Raw genomic sequence first — 22,196 nt, forward strand, 5'->3', positions numbered from 1 at the left:
GCCGAGCGAGGCCCAGACCGGCGGGAGGAAGCGGCTCCTCCGCGGCCGCCACTCCCTGGGCTTCTCTCGACCTCAAGGAGAGTCAGAGATGACATGAGGTTTTTAATCCATCTCAGAAAAATCACATGAATTTGGGTTAGAAAACATGACAATAAGAGGCTTGTTTTTCTGAAACTGCAAGAAAAAAAATAACCACAGGTTCAACAATAACCTTCTGGATTTTTCTCTTGATCAAAAACGATGTATCTTCTCCCCAAAGCACATCCTCCGAGAGCCAACTCACCCTCTTTGCCCCCTCCAGCTGGGACCAGCCTCCTCCCCAGCCCCCTGCTGTGTGGGTGCAGGAGACCCGAGCAGAACCGTCCTGTGAGCCAGCAGCCCACAGGCAGTGGCACCCGGAGCCCCGCCCGCAGTCCCCACAGCAGGGGCCACAGAGCTGGCTTTGTTTCCACCGTCCCCGGAAGAAGGAGCCAAGAGCTGACCCTCAGCACAAACCAAGGAGGAAAGGGGCCCCCAGGCCGTAAGCCGGCAGTATGCGGGGGCAGGAGAAGAGAGTCTCTGTGTTACTCCACCTGTAGGAGCGAGGGAAACGGCCCTGCTCCCCGGCTGTGCTTCTCCAAGGGGCTCTGCTGCTGAGCTTTAAGGGCAACAGCAAGCACAAGAGGGTGGGACACGCTGGGAGACTCTGCCCCGGCTGGAGGGAGGGTGACGACAGGAAGTTGGGCCCACTAATCAATCATCTGCGGGAGGACCGAGGACGGGGGACGGAGCGGGGCCTCGAGCTGCTCACATGGCCGCCAGGCCCACGGAGGACAGCACAGTGAGAACCAGGACCACCACACCCGACTGGTAGAGCTGCGGGATCTTCAGGCCCTTGCCCAGGTCCCACATCTGCAGGGGGAGGAAAAGGGAGAGAGTGTCAGCAAGCAGCAGCCCGGTCACTGTCACGGCTCCCTTCTCAGAGGGAGACCCCCGTCAGCACCTCCCCACGCCCACCATCACCTGCAGACACCCAGAGGGCGGCGCCTGCCACCACTTGCCCCGAGGACAGAAAGGCACCCTTGCCCCTGCCTGCACAAGAGCTTCCAGATGGACCAGTGAAGCCTTCCCCACGACGCCCAGACCAGTGCTGCCCAGGGAGTGTCCCTCCACACCCCGGGCCCTCAGGGAGCCAAAAGGGTCCCACGGGGGAATTCTGTGGCTGCGCCCGCAGGCATCTGACTGCAGGCTTCCCAGACAAAGCGCTGCTGGTGGCGGTGACGGGGTGGGGGTGACTCTCCGGGCCGCCGGAGACCCCGGTCACTTCTCCACCCCCGGCTGCTCGTCTGCAAGGCGGCCGTCGAGCCCACGGGGCCACGGCCTTCACCGACGACAGAGGCCCTGCCCCGAGCTCCGAAGGGAGGCAGAGCCTCGCTGCCCCGCGCTCCGAAGGGAGGCAGAGCCTCGCTGCCCCGAGCTCCGAAGGGAGGCAGAGCCTCGCGGGGCATAAGGGAAGCCTCGCCTTGGCTCTGAGGTTCTGCAAAGCCCCTCCCCCCTCCCAGCCCCACCCCCGCCGGGGCCAGGAGGTGACTGAGGAAGCGGGTCACTGGTCCCCGGAGAGAGCTCAGGCCTGGGGACAAGATGTCCCGGCAGGAAATGCCCTTCCTCCGGACCCGCCCCTTCGGGGAAGCCACGTCACCCTGGACCGCCGGACGGGGCCCCGGGACCAGCGGGCAGACAGGCCGATGGCACAGGTCGCTCCCGCCCCCTTTTCCACCCACTGACCCGGCCACGGGACCAGGCGGATGTCCCCAGAGAGCTCCTCTCTGGGCTCCAAGGCGGGGTCGTAAAAGGTCAGAATAAGGCAAAAGCGCCGAAGGGCAGAGGCCTCGGGCTGAGGGCTGATGGAAACCAGAAGGGACGGAAGTGCGTGTCTCCCAGAAAAGACGGCAAGACCGAGGGCAGGGAGAGGACGGTGTCTGGGAGCCCGAAGTGCTGGGGAGGGGGCCACCTCCTTTGGGAGAGGGGACGCCCATCTGAGCAGACCCCGAGGTCCCAGAGGACAGTCCTCAGGCCACCAAGAGAGGCCTACCCCCAGGAGCACACTCTGGGGCCCCAGGCCGAGGTCTGCTGACGCTGGCCCACCCTCTCCAGCCGCTCACACAAAGGCCAGAACCAGCTCTCGCTCTGGGCAGTGGGCGTGGGGGCTGAAACAGCAGCTGTTCATCTGCTCACACTGCGACCCTGTGCCGGACACAGTGGGTGCCAAGCCTGCAAGACACGCGTGCCCTCCGTGCCGCACGCGGGACCTGGCTGCAGGGGCCTCTTTCACAAGCAACCCTCTCAGAACGGGCAGAGTATCTGCCAGGACTGAGGGCGCTGAGCTCCATCCCGGTCAGCTCCCCCGCCGGCCCCTGGGCGGAGGCCGCACACGGGCAACCTTCAGGACAGCACCGAACCCAGACCGGAACCACAGGGTCCTCCCAGCCCCGCCACTCCCATCGCCCGGGAAACACGCCCACCTCCACGGACTCACCAGGTGCCGGACCCCATTCCAGGTGTGGTAGGCGAGAGGGAAGGCGAGAGCGAATTTGGCCGTGTGGATCAGTGCCGGCCCCAGGGCCAGCGACTTCACCAGCTCCAGGTGCGACTCAAAGGTTCCAGGCAGCACCAGGGCCGACAAGCCGAAGAGAGAGACCCCTGAAGAGACACACGCATGGGCCTGTCAGGGCCGCCACCGGCCACAGCCAGAGCCCCGCACGGGCCGGGTGTGGGGGTGGGGAGACCCTGGAGGGGAGAGGCCGTTACTATCAGCCCCAGTTTCCAATGCGTAACAGATTAACCAGAAGGTCAGAGGAATAAGCAAACATCCCCAGATGTTCGTTTAGCAAACAGAAATTCCCTAAGCGCCTACTGAGTGCTAGTGGATGTGCACAGTACGTAAGATAGGCCAAAACCTAGCAAACAAAGTAACGACAAATTACGTAATGAAATTTGTGTGACAGAAACACAAGTGTCGTAAGGCCTAGAAACAGCAGCTACTCCGGATGTGGCCATCAGCAGAGCGCTCTGTGAGGTGACAGCTCTGATGAGGAGCTGAGCACGCAAGACACGGGGCGGGGTGGCGCACGCTTCAGGTCCAGGAAGACAGCGCGCGGCGGCTCTGTGCCAGGGCCTGAAGGGCAGTGTGGCGGTGGCGGGGCGGGGCGGGGGCATGGGGCACAGGGCAGGGGGAGGACAGGCAGTGAGGAGTCAGGCACGGGCCAGGCCAGGCACTTTAGGCCACGGGGAAGATCTGAACTTTCATCGAAGGAGAAAGGCAGAGAGTGATGTGTAACAGTAACAGGAAGCTTCTAAGCGGGACATGACTCAACTTACTCAAAGGTTTCTCATCGTTCTTGCTGTTCTGTGTACCCCAGAACACACAGATCACGGCTGCTGGACTGGCCCATTTCCAGCCAACAACGGGACGCTGTCCGGCCCAGTGCCCAACCCCCCGAGAGACCGGTCCTATTACACCCACTTATTGTGCTGCTCATCCTGTTTCCGTGAGTCAGCACCCAGGGTCGAGTTCCCTGAAATCCCATCAGTTCCAGGACTGGCCTGATCTGCCCACTTTACAAGGAGTGCCCGGGGCACGGAGGCACGAGCTGCCCACGTCGCGCGCGCACCTGGCAGCGCCCTGTCCCTGCAGGACTGGAGGAGCACAGGGACCGCTGGCCTACACAACCAGCCTGCACACAGCTTGGGAAGACCAGGATCTAAGCTGAAGAACACGCGGCCATTCACAAGAATAACAACAGCGGCGACGACGACACAAATAATTATTAAGTACAGTTGTGAAAAAAATACATTCATACTGGCCTGGGTAAATCCCTCCCATTGACCTGCCAATAAGCCACCAAGCCTCGACCACAAGAGGAGGGTGCACTCAGCCCACACAGGGGCACCCTTCGAGTATCCAGCCTGGGTGACAGGGGAGGCTGGGCCACTGCACCGTGCAGGACACCTACTGCATTAGGCGACTAAACCAAGACAGAGTCAAAAGAGCTCTACCCGATACATAGAAACGAACATAGGGAGGCTGCCAAAACAGAGACAAAGGACCATGGCCCAAATGAAAGAACAGATCTAAACTCCAGAAAAAGAGCTAAAACAAAATGGAGATAAGCAACCTATCAGACACAGAGTTCAAAACACTGGTAATAAGGATGCTCAAGGAACTCAGCAAGAACCTCAGCAGCATAAAAAAGATCCAGAAACAAAAGATACACCAACTGAAATAAAGAACAATTTACAGGGAAACAACAGTAGAGTGTATGAAGCCAAGAAATCAAATCAATGATATAGAACATAAGGAAGCAAAAAACCACCAATCAAAACAAGAAAAAAAAAATCCCAAGACATGAGGATAGTATAAGCAGCCCCTGGGACAACTTCAGGAGGTCCAACATTTGCATCATAGTTGGGCCAGAAGGAGAAGAGAAAGAGCAAGAAGTTGGAAATCTATTTGAAAAAATACTGAAAGAAAACTTCCCTAATCTGGTGAAGGAAACAGTCACGCAAGTCCAGGAAGCACAGGGAGCCCCAAACAGATGGATGCACAGAGGCCCACTCCAAGTCACCTCATAATGAAAATGCCAAAAGTTAAAGATAAAGAGAGAAACTTAAAAGCAGGAGGACAAAAACAGTTACCTACAGGGCAGTTTCCATAAGACTGTCAGCTGATTTCTCAAAAAGAAACCTTGCAGGCTAGAGGGGATTGGCAAGAAATACTCAAAGTCTTGAAAGGCAAGAACCTACATCCAAGATCACTCTATCCAGCAAAGCTGTCATTGAGAATGGGAGGGCAGAAAAAGAACTTCCCAGACAAGAAAAATCTAAAGGAGTTCATCATCACCAGACCGTTACCTACATGAAATGTTAAAGGGACTTATTTAAGAAAAGGAAGATCAAAACGGTGAACATAAAATGGCAAAAAATACAAATCTATCAACAGTTGAATCTACAAAAACAAACCAGGCAAACAAGAACAACAGAGACAGAATCACGGACACTGAGAGCATTCTGATGGCTGCCAGACGGGAGGGGGTGTGGGGAGGGAGGGGGTGCGGGGGACGGGCGAGGAAGCGAGCAGACTGAGACGTGAAAACGGGAAGTCACAGAACGGCCGGGGGATGTACAGCACCGTGCCGGAGACGGAGCAGCCAAAGAGCTTACACGCACAGCATGGACACAACGACGGTGGGGGCACTGCCCGAGGGAGCTGGGGGGCTGGGTGGGGAGGGGCGAAGGGGGAAAAACTGGGACAACTGTAACAGCATAATCAATAAAATACAATTTAAAAATAAAATAATATTAAAAATAAAATAATAATATCCCCAAATAAACATTCAGTTTTGGCCACAGTTAGCAAACGAGTACTTTCGCATCACGAGCTCCTGGCCTGGACTACGGTCAGTCAGGGTGGCTCGCATGCTTGGTGACAGTGGGAACTGCAGCCCGAAAACGAGCTGCTCCCCGTCCCGTCTGCTCACCAGCACCACCCACTGAGCAGCAGGTGTCAGTCTGCTCACGGCAGGACTCGAGTCGGCAGAAACAGCCCAACTGTGACCTCACAGTCACACGGCCTCGTCTCGAAGTGCATCCCACTGCTTCACACAAGTAGGTTAGAAACCAGAGGCTACCCACGGATTCCCAGGCCACGCCGATCACACCCTACACCTGGGTCCCACCAGCCCTTGACCAGCCAAAGGAATGCGCCGTCGACCTCAGCGGGGAGTCCCCGCCCTCACGTGGTCACCAACAAAACTAATCTGACTACCAGTAGGGGAGAGTTAGCTCTGGACTCCTCCTGCACGGTCTCGCTGCAGCCCCCTAAGCACAGGCTGCTGCATTTCGGCCCCCAGCCCTGCAGACGACCACGCCAGGGGGAGCAGTCCTCGGAAGGCCGGGAAGGGCCCTGGAGGACATCATGAGAAACAGTATGTGCACGTCCCCAGCATTAGCCAAAGAAAATTCTAAAACACAGCTGACCCTCATCTTGTGGAAAGGTGCACCAGACCCCGGACACCTCCTCACACGTGCACCCCGGACCAGGGACGACCCTCGCCGCCCAAGGAGGACCAGCACACGCCGCTCGGCAGCTGCACCGACAGGCCTCCGGGCCTGCGCCGGGCGCCGGGAGGCTGGGGAGCGAGCGAGTCTGCGGGCCGACCCGTGCCGGGACAAGGGTGGGGGCGGGGGCGCAGGCTGAGGTCCCGTGAGAGCGAGGCTGACGACTGTGTTAGGCCCCGTTCAGCCAGCCACCCTCTCTACTACACGTACGTACGCCTCTGCCCTCCGTGACTTCAGTAAATACCCCAGCAGGACGCGCTAGGGATGCTCTGACAACCCTTCGGACCTGAGCGTAACGGGAACTCGCAGTTAACTGTTACAGGAATGAAGGACCCACAGGCCGACATGGGCTCGTTTTCTCTAAATCAAGCTGCTGCGCTGCCAAGGGGGTGGTGCCCAGAGCCAAAGAAACAGTGGAGTTCTTCAGAGTGTGCACGCACACGCGTGTGCACACACATACATACCTGCACTCAAGGCTATCCCAGTGCCGCGGTGGCAGATGGACATCGCCATGGGAAGGGACCAGCTGCAGAGAAACAGACACAGGCACCTGAGCGAAGGGAAAGATGGCTCCCCACGAGCGTGCCCCACCCCCGCCCAGTGGAGAGAACGTGAACCCCTGGGGAACAGCCAGCATTTAAACACAAAGAGCGAGCAGCCTTCCCACTCCTGTGCGTGCTCCTCTGTCTGGGGATTAGAGCGCTGACTCACAGAAGCAGCGTCGTCCCCTCGACCCGGCTGCACCGCTGACGGGGCTGAAAGGAAGAACCAGTGACAGCTCCACCCCCCGCCCCGAAACAGCTCGGGCAAGGCCCTGCGGTCTCCCGGCCATGCCCTCGGTCACCCTCGGACCCTGTTGTTTTCCCGAGTGTGCTTTCCAGGCACAGCTGACACACGACGACGTCGTGTTGGTCTGAGGTGCAGAGCGTCGTGACTGGACGTTCGAGTGGCTCCCGAGTCCACCCCTTGGCGAGCCCCTGACAGCGCGAGCTCCTGCACGGTTCCTGACAATACGCCCGTGACTCCTGCTACAACTAGCAGCCAGCACCTCCTCATCGCTGCACCTTTTCCAACCAGCCCTGCAGAACCCCTGCCGCCTGGAAGCCATCCTTCTGTTCTTGATACCTACGACACTGTGCACCCCGAAATACCCGTACTGAGCGTTCCGATTATTCCTTAATAAATCGCCTATTCCAAACTTTTTAACCCAGTTTTGCTGGATTTAGTATGCTTCTTAATCCACAGTAGCTCCAAAGTACTTTCTCATCAAACCACTTTTTCAATTACGTTCGGAATCGCCAGTCTCCCCAGTGTTTCTACGGAGGACAACCACCCTGCTACCCCCGGGACTGGTCCTCAGGCCCAGAGGGAGCTGGTCAGGGGCTGGGGAGGCCAGCAGTGCCTCTGTCCTGGAGAGCCAGCTCAGAGAGGACGCTCCGAGCAGAACCAGACCGTGCACTCGACACGCAAGTAGGTTAGAGAGATCTCAGAAAGAGTCTAAGTAAGGAAAATGGTCACGGTAAGAGAGGAGTAATGGCCCAAGAAACCGGGAAAGCTGGCCGGGCACTGCGCTGGACTCAGCCTGAACAGGACAAGCACGAAAGGCAGGAGAAGAGCCACATAACAAAGGACGACAGGGAACAATGGCATCCTTTCGTCAGAAGAATCAGGAGACTGGAACCCAGAAGGAGCTGAGGCTGCAAAAATAAGTGCCCAGGACAACAAAATGGGGCCTTCGCAGCCGTCCCCAGGACAGACAGCCCCCTGGCTGGAGGGACAGAGCAGACCACTCAACTGCGCTGTCAGAGAGAAGGGCTGTGAGACAGAGAGAGACGAGTACACACTGATTTCAGAGAAATGAAAAGAAAAGAGAGGGAGATGGGGAAGTAAGACATAGCTCAGCATCCCCAGGGCACCTGGGGCCCCAGGCCAGAGGGAGGGGCTCAAGGATCGCCCTGGTTGTCTCTTCTGGAGACGGGAGAAACCACGGTCTGGCTGGCCTGTGCGGCACAGGTAAGGAGAGTTCATTTTCCAGACAAGCACAACACTTTCAGCCCCGCCCCCGGGAGCAGCGGGGGGGGGGGGGGGGGGGGGGGGGGGGCGCGGTTCCAGGGCCTTGTCACTGCCCATCAGGCAAGAGGACATCACCACGGTTTTGCCCAAGGAACAAGATGCAGCAGAAGCAACACTGCCTGAGCCCCAAATCACTGTCCATCAGTCCCCATGTCCCTCCCCCTCTGTCTCTCCACCCACCCATCCCCAGGTCCCTCTTCCTCCTCTGGGGAAGCCCACAACAGCCTGTGAAGCACGTCATGTGGACAGAAAAGGAAGGCCGTCTAACAGCCTGAGCCAACCCAAGACACGTGAGGAAGAGGGTCTTCAGATTCATCTGGCCCCTGTGGGTTCCAGCGGAGGCCCCAGACACCACGGCGTGAAGTCGTCCTGCTGTCTCCCGTTCCAACTCACAAGTCCAGTGCAGACAGTCAGGACTGTTCTGATCCACTTACAGAAAAGACAGTCACTAGCAGCCTGTGACTTTCCTGATACACACTTTTTCAGGACACACTGGCATCCTCCTGAACACAGATTGTAGCTTATTCACCCTTGCATTTCCAACACCCAACAGGGAATGACGTGCCATCACCACACACCTGCCGGTTTGCAATGTGTGTCCGTTAACTCCTCCTCGCAGGGAGTGGGATGCTCATCAAAGCAAGCCAGAGCCCTGGCCAGTTGGATCAGTGGGCTGGGCGTCATCCCGCAAAGTGAGGGGTCGCCAGACAATTCCTGGTCAGGGCACATGCTTGGGTTGAGAGTTCGGTCCCTGGCTGAGGGCATGTGAGAAGCAATCAACTGATGTTTCTTTCTCACACTCATGTTTCTGTCCCCCCTCTCTAAAAATAAACAAATAAAAATCTCTTTAAAAGAAGAGAAAGAAAACTAGAGACAGGATATGTGAATTCCAGCAACAGTCTAACAGTTGGGCCGCACACAACCCCATCAAGAAAGTAACAGCTGTTCTGCGGGGACGACACACAGATGCCCGACGTGTGCGTGAAGAGTCGCTCACCACCGCTCACCACTGGGGGCGCAAACCAAAGCCAGGGCTCCCCGCCCCCCCCACCAGCATGGCTGTTATTACAACAGCAGCAGCAGCACGTCTTGGTGAGGGCGTGGAGACACCGGGACCTCCGTGCGCTGCTGGTGGGAACACAAAACCGTGCCGGCCCCTCCAGGTGCAAGCCCCAGGACTACCGCACACTCGAGCACTCCGGCTCCGAGACACGCCCGAGAGCAACGGAGGCGGAGGCCTGTGCCCCCCGTGCACAGCGGCACCAGCCACCACTGCCCCAGGTGGAAACCACCCCAATGTCCGTGGCTGGATGAACTCCACACAGTGTGGCCTGCAGAACCACGGCTTTAGCAAGGAGGAGATTCTGACACGGCAGCCACCTGGACACGTCATGCTGAGCGCCACCAGCTGGACCCAAAGGACAGACAGGGCACAGCTCTCCTTCACAAGGGCCTGGAGTGGTCAGACTCGTGAACCGGCAAGCTGACTGGGGACTGCTGGGGGCGGAGGGGCCGGGCAGCACTGTCCCCTGGGAGAGCTGCAGCCCGGAAAGACAAGAGGACTCCGGGAACAAGTGGCGATGACGACAGTACACCCTGTGACTGTGCCCGGTGGCACTGCACCACACGCTTCAGAGTGGCCAGCACGCTGGCTTTTATGTGACGCCCACTCCGCCACCACCGCAGCGCCACTCTCCAGCAGCCTCGGTCAGTCGCAGAAAGGCCCAGTTCCGGGGCAGCAGCCCAGCTGGGAGTCCTCGGGGTCAGGCGGTCTCCCCTCAGAACCGTCTCTGAGGGGCGTGGGGTCAGCTGCGGACCTGGTCCCCCTCACAGCACACCTGCATGTTGCCCAGCATGAGTGTTATACTCTTTTTGCTTAACCAATCAATCAAATAAAAACTTTAAAAAAAAAACTAAAAAGACAACTGAGTTTAAAAAGGAGCATAGCCCTTCAACGTATCTACATTTGTACGCAGATATACAAATGGCCAGTAAGCACAGCAAAAGATGTTCAACATCAAAGGGCAGTCAGGAAAAGAACGGGGCTTAGCGCCCTGGCTGGTGTGGCTCAGTGAACCGAGCACCAGCCTGTGAACCAAAGGGTCACCAGTTCGATTCCCAGTCAGGACACAGGCCTGGGTTGTGGGCCAGGTCCCCAGCAGGGGGCACAACAGGCAACCACACATGGATGTTTCTCTTCCCCTCTCTCTAAAAAGAAATAAATAAAATCTTTCTTTTAAAAAGGGCTTCGATCTATCCTGTATAGTTCCCAGTAGAACTAGAGCCACTGGATAAAGTATATAAATTGAAGCAAGTTCCATCAAATAAGGCTCTTTTTGACGATAAGAGAAATTCCCAGTGGAAAAGTGTGATAGTGAGCTCCCTGTCACTGCAGGTGTGCAAGCACAGGCAGGCAATCGCTTGTGCAAACACTGCAGGGAACGCCCACTCCTTTGGCACAATGGTGGCTTTTAGACATGTTTTTTGAGCAGCACCCTTTCTTCAAATGAAAACCCTAACACAGAAAACAGACCATGTACGTAAGTGCCAGGTTGCTGGGGTCAACGGGGCGGGGGCCTGCAGGGCAATCTGCATGCTGGGCCGCCCCTCACAGCTGCCCATCACACTCAGTGGGCACCCGAGCCCAGGAGCACTCTGAAACCAACGAGGCTGATGATCTGATTAAGTGTTAAGGGTCCTTCCAAAACTTAGGCATTAAAAAGTTTTGTCCAACATCCTTTTGAAGGACTCATTTGCTCCTGGTAACTTAATCCCTGGACACACTTGGCTTTGGTAAACAGACTCAGTATATTAAGAGACAGAGCACTTCAGAAACTGCGGACTCAACCATTTGCTTCCGTGCCTCCCCAAACACCTCCAGAACTCAGTGACACAACATGAGTCCAGACACCTCGGACCTCCTTCCCAACCTGTCACCTGGGAAGCAGCCCCACGGTTGCTGCTGTTTCTTTTCTCCACACGTGTGTTGTGTCTCAGGTTTCAAACCAAGACAAAGCTCACCACCCTACCAACATTTGTAATACGACCTGTGAAAAAAGGCCCCAGCTTGAAGTACAGATTCAGAATAATCTGAGGGTTCTTCATCATTAGAATCCTCCCCAAATCTTTTATCTTCAAGATTTTCTCCGTAAAGTAGTGAGGGCTGAGGTCCCTCATCAATGTCCTTCTGTTTGGACGCGGGATGTTCATCCAACCCTGCAATCAGAATTATTTCTGGAATCCGGCTTGGGAGAAATCTGAAGGGCGGTGGTATTTGTGGAGGCGGTTAAAGCACGGCCAGCCCCCCTGGCGGGAGCCCAAGCAAGAGGGCGGCAGAGCTCGAGATGCTGGGTTAGCTGGAAAGGAGCAGGTCTCGGGCGGGCGCTGGCATGCCAGCCATCAGTGCTGCATCTGAGGACACGACCTAACGGACACACACAGCTGTGCGCACACACGAGTCCCGGCTCGCTCCACGGAAGGGGCCTGGACGCCACGACACCCTGGTGACCGCAGCACACCCAGCCCAGATCACAATTCCACAGGAGACACACCAGCCGAGGCCCAGACAATCCGAACATCAAACAGACGACAGTAACAGTGCAGCCCTTTGGCCAAACCAGTAAGACATCTATCCTCCTCCACCTCTGTTTCTGGCTCCTAAAACCCTTATGATCTCCTGAGTGATGGGGCGCTAGGAGCATCTTCTGTTCTAATGTTTGGTCTCTGACCCTGGTTCCTGACACAGTTCCTAAATCCACTGGGATTCCCTGGGTGGGAAGAGCATCCTTTGTTGAAATGAGGTGACTCTGAAAGTGGGCTGTCACCAGAGAGACCAGAACATGATTGCAAGCTTGAACTTTCGGCCTCGGCCCCACCTCCTTCCAGGGAGGCGGGAGGGGCTACAGGGTAATGGATCATGGGATGAAGGATGAATGGAGGTGATGAAGCCTCCACAGAAACCCCAAAAGTACGGGGATCGGAGTTTTCAGGAGGGTGGGGCACCCCAACTCCACGGGGACAGAGCTCCTGTGACCAGGACCTTTCACACAGAGAGGTGCCTGCGAGGGCACCGGCTGCTCGTCTGTGACACCCTTCACACTAAACTAGGTGACGAAAGCAAACGTTTCCAGGCTCCAGGAGCCCAAACCACTGAACCCAAGGAGGGGTCGGGGAAAGCCCTGCCGACCAGTCAAGCACAGGTCACAGCCCGGGACCATCACGTGAAGCAAGGGGCAGGCGTGGGCACCGCACCCCTCACCCGCGGGCCTGCGCTAACGTCAGGGGTGAGCGCCGCAGCTGGATCACAGGCTGCCCAGCTGGTGTCCGCAGCTGGAAAGCTGGTTGGTGTGGGAACCATTCCGTGGCAGAAGTGCTGAGTGGAGAAGAAACTGCGGTGTTTTTCCTTTAGTTGGTTTCACGAGAGTAGAGGGAAGCGAGTGTGCTTCTCCTCTGAGGGATCCTTGCATCTGTGCCGGTAAGAAAGGAAGCTTGACCCTAGCAATAAAGAAATCGAAAAGGCACCATGGAATCAGAAACATCACAATTTGGAGCCCAGCACAGTAACGATGGGTTCAGGTGGGTGACAGTGTGATGAGAAACAGAATGTTCAGCCTCAGGTGTGTGTCCCCACGAAGTCAGCACTCATAGAACACACAAACCCCGCAGACACCCCTCACCCAGCGACAACAGGGTCCCGGCACCGGTATCAGAACAGACGAACCATCGGGCGCCAAGAGCACGGCACCCCAGAGAGCTCCTGCCCCCAAACACGCAAGTCACAAAAGCGCACGGCCAAGCCAGACCGAGGCACGTTCTGGAGTGTCAAGGCCATGAAGGATCAGGAGGGAGTAAAACCCTGCCCCACCCCAAAGGAGGTTCGGCAGGCCACTCCACCCCAAAGGAGGTTTGGCAGGCCACTGCAAGTGTCGACGCCGTGCGATCTCGGTGGGATGCGGGGCCTGGGAAGGACACTACTGGGACAACCGGCAAACGCGCCAAGGGGCTGAGGGACAGACAGGACCCGGGTCAGCGGTCGTTTCCTGCGTGGGAGAACTGGACAATGCAGAGTCCTCAAACTCAGGGGGCACATGCCGAAGGGTCAAGGGACCGAGGCAGGCAGAGTAACGACCGCCCTCGAGATGCGCACACGCCAGTTCCCGGAACCTGTGAGTGCTGAAGGCTGCAGAGGAAACAGAGACTGCTAACAGGCTCACCTAAAGACAAGGAGACCAGCCTGGATTATATGGACGGGCCCCAGAGACTCACAGGGTCCCTGAATATAGAAGAGGCTGGCAGGAGAGGACAGTCAGAGAAATGTGTCCATGGAAGCCAGTCAACCGATGACCAGAGATGAACTTGACCCATCACTGATGGTTCTGAAGATGCAGAAAAGGCGCCACAAGCCAAGGAATCCAGAGCAGCCTCCAGCAGCTGGGAAAACCAGGAGCCCATCTGCCCCGGAGCCGCCAGAGGAACCAGCCTTGCCCCCGCCCCGGCTTTAGCCCAGGGAGGCTCCAGAGAACTGGGGGCAACAAATGTGCTGCTTTAGGCCACAAAGTCTGTGCTGGCCTGTGGGCGATGGAACAGAAAGGTGACACAGGAGTGTCGGGCCGTCGCCTCTGCACCTGCCCTTAAGTCCCTCGGGCGTGCAGCACCCTGTGAGTCTGCATGACGGTGCACGGGAGCGTGTGTGCTCTTTCTGCAACACTCACGCAAATCTAAAACTGTTTCAAAATAACATTTTTAAACTGATAGCATTTTGACATGCCAGGATTTCCCAAATGGCAGCTGTGTAAAGCAGACTACCCTTCTAAGGCCAGAAGATAGGATTCAGTCATCTTCTTACAACAGGCCTGAGGAAAACAACCAGGGGGCTGCGGGCCAGTCCGGGGTCCCGCCTGCTCCTCCGGATCTCCTGGTCCCGGAGCCCTCACCTGTAGATGGTGATGTGAGGAGACAGGGGGCGGTTTGACCCGAGGTTCTTGTTCCAGAATCTCTCCATCTCTTCTTTGGCCGTGGTTCCCAAAGGAACAGCACTGCAACGAAACCGGAGGGTTTTTAAATGATTAACAGTCAAGTCAGTTTAAGTTTTTTATACAACAAAACGTTGAAATACAAAAAGGTGAGCTGTGCTGGATGAGCCACGGCGCGAGGGAAACACGCGTGTCCACCCCTCAGCTCTGTGCACGTCTGACTCGGTCGTTAACCTCGACCGCCCAGCCAGGTCCACCCAGGCTCCTTCCCGGCCCACGACGCACAGCCCCCCGCGACAGACACCCCGCCCCCGGCTGCGCACGGAGGCAGACGGGCCACTTCAGAAGCAGGTGCACAAGCGCACGGCCCTTTCCAGCCCTTTCCCAGCCACGTGTGCCGCCTCACCCCCCCCCCCCCCGCCCTCATCTGGCTCCTCGAGTTCCCCTTTCAGGCCCGTGACACCCCAAGGCGCACTCGGCTCAGCGCCCCTGCACGGCTTCCTGGCCCCCCTCGGCCCGGGGCTAGGCTGGCGCCAACCACAAGACAGCTGTGCACAACGGTTGAATGTGCCATGTGCCCACACCACACAGGATCCCACCCTCCTGAGAGAAGCAAAATAAGGCATCACGATCCCTGCAACGTAATTGCAAGGAATCCAGAGAAAATAATAATAATTAAACATGTAACAAACTACATTAAGTTATCAATATTAGGCCAATTTAGGTCTACAAAAATACCAATTTCACAACCTAAAATACATACTGGTAAGTAAACACAGCAAAATTTTAACAACTGATGAATCTAGGTAAACAGTGTACAGAACTTCACTGTATTATTCTCCCAACTTCTCTGAATGTATATTTCCAAAATTAAAAGTTAAAAAAATAACAGAGAAGCAACTGTGGCAATCAACAGGGTAGAAATGAGTACAGCAGGAAAACATATTTAAGGGCTAATTCCTGCCCAGAACTAAAGGTTACAAGAAAAGGAAGCATGAAAGGAAGAAAGACTAAGCAGAAAGGAAAGAAGAAAATTAGATACCAAAGAAGGAGCCCAGAACTGGATTACATCAGTGTAGTCAGATACAGCAGACAAGCCGAAAGTGAGGAAAATCAACAGAAGACCGAAGAAATATTCTTGTCTTTCCTTCTGCGGCTCGACGGGCAAAAGCGACCACTACCCCTGTATTTTCAGCCACGCCCACTGCAGCTTCTTTCTTTCATATGTAGCCCCAAAACCTAGCCAACAATCTACTGCTTTCCCCAAAGGGAGAAAATTGAGCAATAATAATACCCACAGACCCAGCAACTTACTTTCGGATGCAGAGCCGAGGACCGAGGCGGGCTCCGAGGCAGGGGCGGCCAGCGTGCCTGTGGGACAGAGAACCGGAGTCAGCGGCACTCCAGGTGGGCCTCGGGGGACCGCACTCAGCGTCCGTCCCGCAGCCCACTCAGGGGTGGGGCGGGACACCATGCACACGGTGGGAAAAGTGACAGCATCAGTGTCCTTGAGATTATTTTCTAGTAGAAAAGTCACAACTTTAAATAACTGGAGAACAATCACAAATCTTACCCAGAAATGCAAAACAGAGTTTCGGCTGAACACAGTCTATGCAAGGTAAATCATGACCACAGTCGGCCACACCTAACAGGGAGACAGGGAAAGGGACTTTGAAGTTGGGTCGTGAGGGATGGTTCAGAGACACGAGTTGAGGGAAAGGACAGGGTGAGCTGCTGGCAACCCCCAGCCCCAGCTTAGCTACAGGGGCTGCCTCCTGCAGGGGGATTAAAAGGTGGAGGAACGGGAGTCCGTGGACGAGGGCCCTAAACACTGAGCTCTCGCTTTAGGAACCACATCAAGTTTCAGACCACCTGGGCGAACTCCAAGTCCAAGTCTCCCGTGTAACAGTGCAAAGACACAGGAACACAGGTGTCTTCACCGCGCACGGGGAAAGGTCCCTGAGGAGGACGCACGAGTGTTCCACTGGGAAGCCACTCCTTCTCAAGTCCGACACTGAGGTGTGCCGGCATTCTACTGGAGAGCCGGACTGACCCAGAGCTTACAGACTGGGACGGCATCACCTGTACACCCTGACCCACTTTACTGCCTCAAGTCGCCGCGAAGGTGCTGAAGAAGGTGACCAGAGGGCAGTTCTGGGGCTGGAATGTAAAATACGCCGACTCCACAAAAGTTCCCGTGTCTCTTCTCCGTCCCACCCCACCCCGCAGGGAGAGATCTCATCAGGACCCTGGTAGTGGCTGGCGGCCCATCCCTCGTGCCCCAAGCTCCCCCACTGAGAGTAGATGCGTCAGCATTTCAGGAGCCTCGCGATCACACCAGGACACTAGAGGGGCCCACCACTGGAAGGACAATTAATCCGACTAGCACTTCCTTCAGCCCTTCCCTCCCTCCAGCTTCGGAGGTGAATGTGGACATTGTGTGTCCACGGCTCCCAGAAGACAGCAGTGGGAGCAAACCTCCTCCCATCAATGGCAGGGATTGTGGCCCGGACGCTGGGCCTCGCATTCTTGCGCCCGGCGAGCCCCAGCCCGAGGCTCCCAGGGAGGGCTGGCACACGTGGGCTGGAATCTACAGCCTCCCCGTCCAGGGCTATTGTTTCCCAGACAAACACCAATGTCGACTTTGCACAGGCCCTGACAGAAACTAGCTGCACAAACTCCACAGGCTGGTCTGGCATGTGACAGGAGTTACCTGTCCTTGCCTTTTATGGGAAACCAGGAACTCTGAAAAGGTTTCTTTTCCCCCCTAGGAACAGTACTTTAAATGCTACAGCTAGGAGGGAACAGTACCTTCTTTGTGTTACTTTAAGTTAACACGCCCAGAACTTTTCATCTCCAGCCAGTGTTGCTCCCTTCTGAGTGCACTGCAAGCGTCTCCTGCAACGCCACGCTTTCGGAGCTCTCCTCTGGACTGGGCAACCAGAGCGACGCAGAACAGCAGCGGACACAGTCCTAAGCCAGATTCGAGTTCTAGGCCTGCCTTCGTTGTGTGCCCTTAGCGTGCCCCTGAGCTTCAAGTCTTCATTCACAGAATGCAATTGATATACCTGCCTGGCTTTTGCTGAGAAGGTTCCAAGAGAAATATAAAGGAAAGCTTTCTCTAAACTGCAACGTACCACACGTATGGAAGACAGTGATATTCCATCAGCCTCCCCAAGGTCTTCGGAACCCGCATCACACCCACTAAAACCGCCAGTGGTGATGAAAATACTCATCTGCTGAAAAGGAGTCTGACGTCTGAAGAAAACCAAAAGCCATTCAATTTGATCTACGTGATCAAATGAAATAAACCCACTTTTGGTCCAAAACAAGATGTGACTGTATTATAATGAGTTTCTCTTACATGACCTCTAAATTGAATCTGATGGTAAGCCAAAAAGTTCCACAAATGTCTGTGACAACAGCAACACTCAAGAGATGCATGGCCCTAAAGACAAGGTGAAGAGCAATCATTTATGTACAAAAGCTGATTGATGGTGATTAGCCCACAGCTAACTCCCAAGCTATACGGTAAGTCATCCTTGATTTCTCCCTTCCTCCGCCGCCCGACCCGCCCCACGGGTGTGCAATCATCACCAGGCCTATGGTATGATCTGGAAACTCCAGCGCCCCGTTTCGGTCAGTGCGCTCCTCACCTCTCACCAGGAGCAGCGCCACGGAGCTTCTGCGTGACCTCCCAGGCACTGACCTCCTCCCTCCCGCCCAGGCCGGCAGAGCCCACTCACTGAAAGTCCTCCACTGTCTCCCACTGCCTACAGGTCCACGTTCCCACTGCAGACAAACGAGGCCCTTCGCAACGGCCCAGTCCAACACTCTGGGCCTATTTTCCAGTGAATTCTCTAGGGCTGCCACACCTCCCCCACACAGGAGGCGAGCCCTCGAAGCCCACAGGCCTCTGCTCAAGCTGCTGGGACTCGGGCCTCCCACACGGCCCAACAGGCTCACCCTCAACACCCACAGCCCTGCACGGCAGCGTCTCCGCACCACTCTGCACCTCTGTAGCAACGTCCATCCTCTTGCTTAATAATTAATCTATTTATCTACCTCCTCTGCTAGACTCTGAGCTCCTCAAGGACAGGAACACGCTGCACCTCCAGCATCTGTAATGATGTCTGACACATAGAAGAGGCTCAAGGAAACGGTCTGTGCGTGAGCATGCTCGTGTTAAAAAGCAGCCTCACAAATGCAGGGGTAAAACGCATGTTTGCAGATGTTTCTCGTGTAGGATTTAACACGATGAGCAACGCCCAGGAGGTTCGCGGCTCTGCTGACTCCACGCTCAGGCAGCATGCACACTGTGAGGCCGCAGCCCAGCTGTCCTCTAGCTGTCGCTGCCTTGGCTTTGGCAAGTCACTCCTTGACCGAGCACCAACAGAGCGCGCCGTTCTGCTGGGGATCGGTGGCCGGCTAATCTGTGCACTGTTTAGGGAATGGAACACACAAAACACAGAGCACTCTTCAAAGGCCATGACATACAGCACTCTGATAACTAATAATATTTAACCACGCATTAAAAGTATCTAACCAATATTTCTCTTAAGAGGGTCCAAGTTATTACTACATTCATTCACAAATGAGGAACCTACAGTCGTGGAATCAATGACCTTGACATCTTCAAAACAATCAGAAGCCAGCCCCCAACTTCTCAGAAGGTACTCTCCTTTGAGGCTGCACTGGCACACTACAAACAGTCTCAAACCCCGGTAGTGAACTAAGTTAGAACTGGAAATTCATCAGGATATATACATAATTTTTTTTAATTTTAAAAAGCCCTCCTATAAAATCCCTCATGAGAAAGGAACAGGGCCTGGCATCCCCACTGGTGAAAACGTCTACGTCCTGACACGGGGTGCTGGTGGTGACAGGCTCTAAACCCGAACGGACACTGTCTCAGCACCGTTCACCAGCAGAACGACCCTCGGCTTCTACACAGGGTCCGGAAAGGAACCGTTTACAGCCAATATGATTACTTCAAGCTAGAGGTCGATCCCACCAGAAGCCCTTGACCATTACCAAATGACGAGATGTCAAAGAACCCAAAAGCATTCCATTACGGCCAAACGAACTAGAAGGGAGGTGGTTCTGGCAAGACTGGGAAAGGCATCTGTCAGGAAAAAAGGACTCATTTGGAAATGAGAGGCCGGGAGAAAAATATGATAACCCATTCCTGATCTCAGCTCCCAAAGGAGTCATTTTGTCAACAAACTCAACAAACTCCCTCTATTTTTACACTGGGCGACTTAAGTGGAAAGAGAAAGGAGGGAACGTTTGGGTAAACCAGGAATTAAATCTCAACAGCATCAGAGCTAACTTTCCATAACAAACAGTTTCCAGAAATAGGGCTGGCACGAACCTCTCCTGGGATTTGCACCAGGGGAGTGTGAAAAGGCACTAAAAGCGCCACGGTCGGTCGAAAGGCTCCACGTAGAGGAGGTCTCGGCCGCGGGCAGTCAGGGTCAGCGGAAGAACACCTAGGGCGTTTCTCGGGACAGGCACTGACCCTGCAGGGAAACACTGGGGCTCCCACTCCCCCCACCCCGCAGTAAGGAGAGAGATTAAAACTGGGTCCCCTGGGCGCTTGGGGGCGGCCGGTGGGAGGCCCGCTCCGCGCCGGCAGCTGGGTCTGCAGGCGTCTGAAGCAAGGGCGAGGTGCGTCGAGCTTTGCCCGCCCCCACCCGTTCCAAATCCCCAGAAAGACGTCGAAACGGTGGGGCCCACCGTCCGCGGACCTCTCGGAGCTACAGGCATATCCCGTTACAGGCACAACCGCGCCTCCCAGGTGTTGTTTTCTTTGTGTTTCTAAGAAACTAAAGCCGAGACCTCCCTCCCCACGGTCCCCAGCAAAACGGTCACTGCTCGTTTGCTGCGACCCCAAGTCTCGCGCTACGGCGCGGCCCGGACAAAACACGCCGGGTCTCCGACGAACGCCCGCGTTTACTTCCTCCGAGCCCGACTCCCCCGCGCAGCGCAGAGGGACCCAGGGACTAACTCGGAGGTGGGGCGGCAGCAGGGCGGGAGGGAGCCCGCGCCCCCCGCGGCCAGGAAGGAGGCCCAGCGGGCTGGCGCCCCCGCGGAGCGGCGAGGGCCGGAGCGGGCCTCTGGGACCCCGCACGGGCTCCACGCGCACGGGCCCTCCCCCTGCCCGGGCACAGGGTGAACGGCCGTCAGCTAGACGCCAGCGGCCCGGGCGGGTCTCCCGGGGGCCGCCGGCGCCGACTCGCAGGCGCGTACGAAAGTCACCTCAACAACAGCGCAGCCATCTTGGGTTCCTGTAGGGACGGAAGTGGCGCAACGGCCCCGCCCTCGTGGGGGCGGGGCCTCTGTCACGTGACGGCGCGGGCCTCTATAAAAGGTCCTGGAGCCCTCGCCCGCCCCGCGGTGTAGAGAGTTTAGGCTGGGGTTCTCGGGCTTCTGGGGTGTCCGCCCGGCCTCCTGGGCTGACTCCCAGAATTTGCCAATTTCGGCAGAAACGCCGCTGGCTCAAACTCTTCCCATGAACGTTTCTCGTTTTGTTTCGCACCAGGGAGGCCTGACTCTGAGTCTTGGGGGACAGGTCCCCAAGACCTGTCCGATCCCCGCCCCATCCGTGGGGTCAGACACGTGCTGGTGGGCGCCCGAGACGTTCCCTCCCGTCCTCACGTGCAGCCTCTCCCGTGCGGAGACGCGCGAGTCCACACCCAGGTCTGGAGTGAGGATGGGCCGTGGGGAGGCGCTCGCAGCCCCGGTTCCCAGGCCCTGAGCTCCTCCAAAGCCCCTCAACCCTTAGCTGGCGCCTGAGCCAGACGCCCACTCACCCAACACGAGTCTCCCTTGTCTCTTGTTTCAGGCCTGTGGGTGACATCCACAGCCAGAATAACCTGGGTGGGGGTGGGCTGACCTCGCTTAGATCATATATATAAATAAATATATATATAAACAGTTCTGAGAACCCAAGCACAGTGCCACTTGCAGAACTGGCAGAGCACTTAGGACTTCGGGGAGAGAGTGAGCGGGCGAGGAAGGAACAGGAGAGCGAAGAGGAGGCGTGAAGGAGGGCCCGGACAACAACTCACTGATGTAAAACGTGCTCATGACGTTAATAGTCAAACTTTATTCTATTTAGCACTCCTACACCTTCCTTTCAGGACTGCAACAGCATAAATACAGTTATTTCTGCATCAAATGCAAATGCTATTTTGCATTTCCATAATGCAAATGTAATACCAGTCACGAAACCCACCGAGTCTGGGATGTGGGGAGACACCAGGAAGGTACCAGGAGCTGTGGCCTTGCAGGTGAGCTTCTTGCAGAGGTCTCGTAGCAGGAACAGCAGCAACCCTCAAATTAACCTCCAGAGCCGGTAATCGATGGAAATGAATCACACTGACAAACCAAATATTAAGTCAATCCTCTGAATACCAAGGCTCATCTTAAAAATAAGAAAGAAAAAGAAGCAGGGTATATCCAAAGCTTGGGGTGAAAGGCAGGGGAAGAGAGAAGGGAAAACATCCAGGCTGGAGTATGAGAGGTTCTATGAAAGCACAATCATTTCAGGTGATCCCAAGGAGGGAAGGAAAGGAGGGAACAACCAGGAGAGCTCTGGGCGGAATGATTTTTCCGGCCAGATGTGTCTTAAAACTCAGCTCTGAGCATACAGACACTCCCATTAGCCTCAAACACTACCCCAAGACCTTTCAGGAAATTCTTAGAACACAAGTTAAATCCACCCTCTGTAGTCTGTATTTTAAGGCCCACCAACACCAGCTTCAATTTCCTGTACAGACTCATTTCCTATGATGCCCCTGCAGTGAAGTTCCCCCGAATCAAGTCAGGCGGGGGGCCCCAGATCTGCCTGAACAAGCCCAGCACTTGACAGACCTACTCAACACACATGCACGTTCTCACCTCTCTGTCTCTGCGTTTGCCATTCTACCTGCCTAGATACCTCACCCCCGGGTACACTGCTCCTTTTCAAAATGGCACACATCCTTTCAGATTGGTCCACAGCTGACCCTGCCTTCAGGACAGGATCCCCCACCTTCTCTGAGCTTCACT

The 22,196-nt window shown here is 55.9% G+C and overlaps 1 protein-coding gene across 1 annotated transcript; it reads right to left on the reverse strand.

Moving 5' to 3' along the window:
* Positions 1-86: 86 nt before the first annotated feature.
* SDHC (succinate dehydrogenase complex subunit C) lies at positions 87-20,471 on the reverse strand. Its single transcript, XM_028503410.2, has 6 exons — positions 20,403-20,471; positions 15,456-15,512; positions 14,103-14,204; positions 6,561-6,622; positions 2,516-2,679; positions 87-891 (listed from the first exon to the last, which is right to left on the reverse strand). Exons 1-6 carry the CDS (start codon positions 20,420-20,422, stop codon positions 787-789), a joined length of 510 nt encoding a protein of 169 aa, XP_028359211.1. The 5' UTR covers positions 20,423-20,471; the 3' UTR covers positions 87-786.
* Positions 20,472-22,196: the final 1,725 nt, after the last annotated feature.

Source organism: Phyllostomus discolor, chromosome 14 (genome assembly GCF_004126475.2).
Source record: "Phyllostomus discolor isolate MPI-MPIP mPhyDis1 chromosome 14, mPhyDis1.pri.v3, whole genome shotgun sequence".
NCBI classification, from domain to species: domain Eukaryota; kingdom Metazoa; phylum Chordata; class Mammalia; order Chiroptera; family Phyllostomidae; genus Phyllostomus; species Phyllostomus discolor.

Bases quoted from the DNA above. Each gene is read 5' to 3' on its own strand.
- SDHC (XM_028503410.2), bottom strand. From the start codon at position 20,422: ATGGCTGCGCTGTTGTTGAG. The intron at 14,205-15,455 runs GTAAGTTGCTGG...GTTTCGTTGCAG, and splicing joins CCTCGGCTCTGCATCCGAAA to TGCTGTTCCTTTGGGAACCA. The intron at 2,680-6,560 runs GTATGTATGTGT...GTGTCTCTTCAG, and splicing joins TGGGATAGCCTTGAGTGCAG to GGGTCTCTCTCTTCGGCTTG.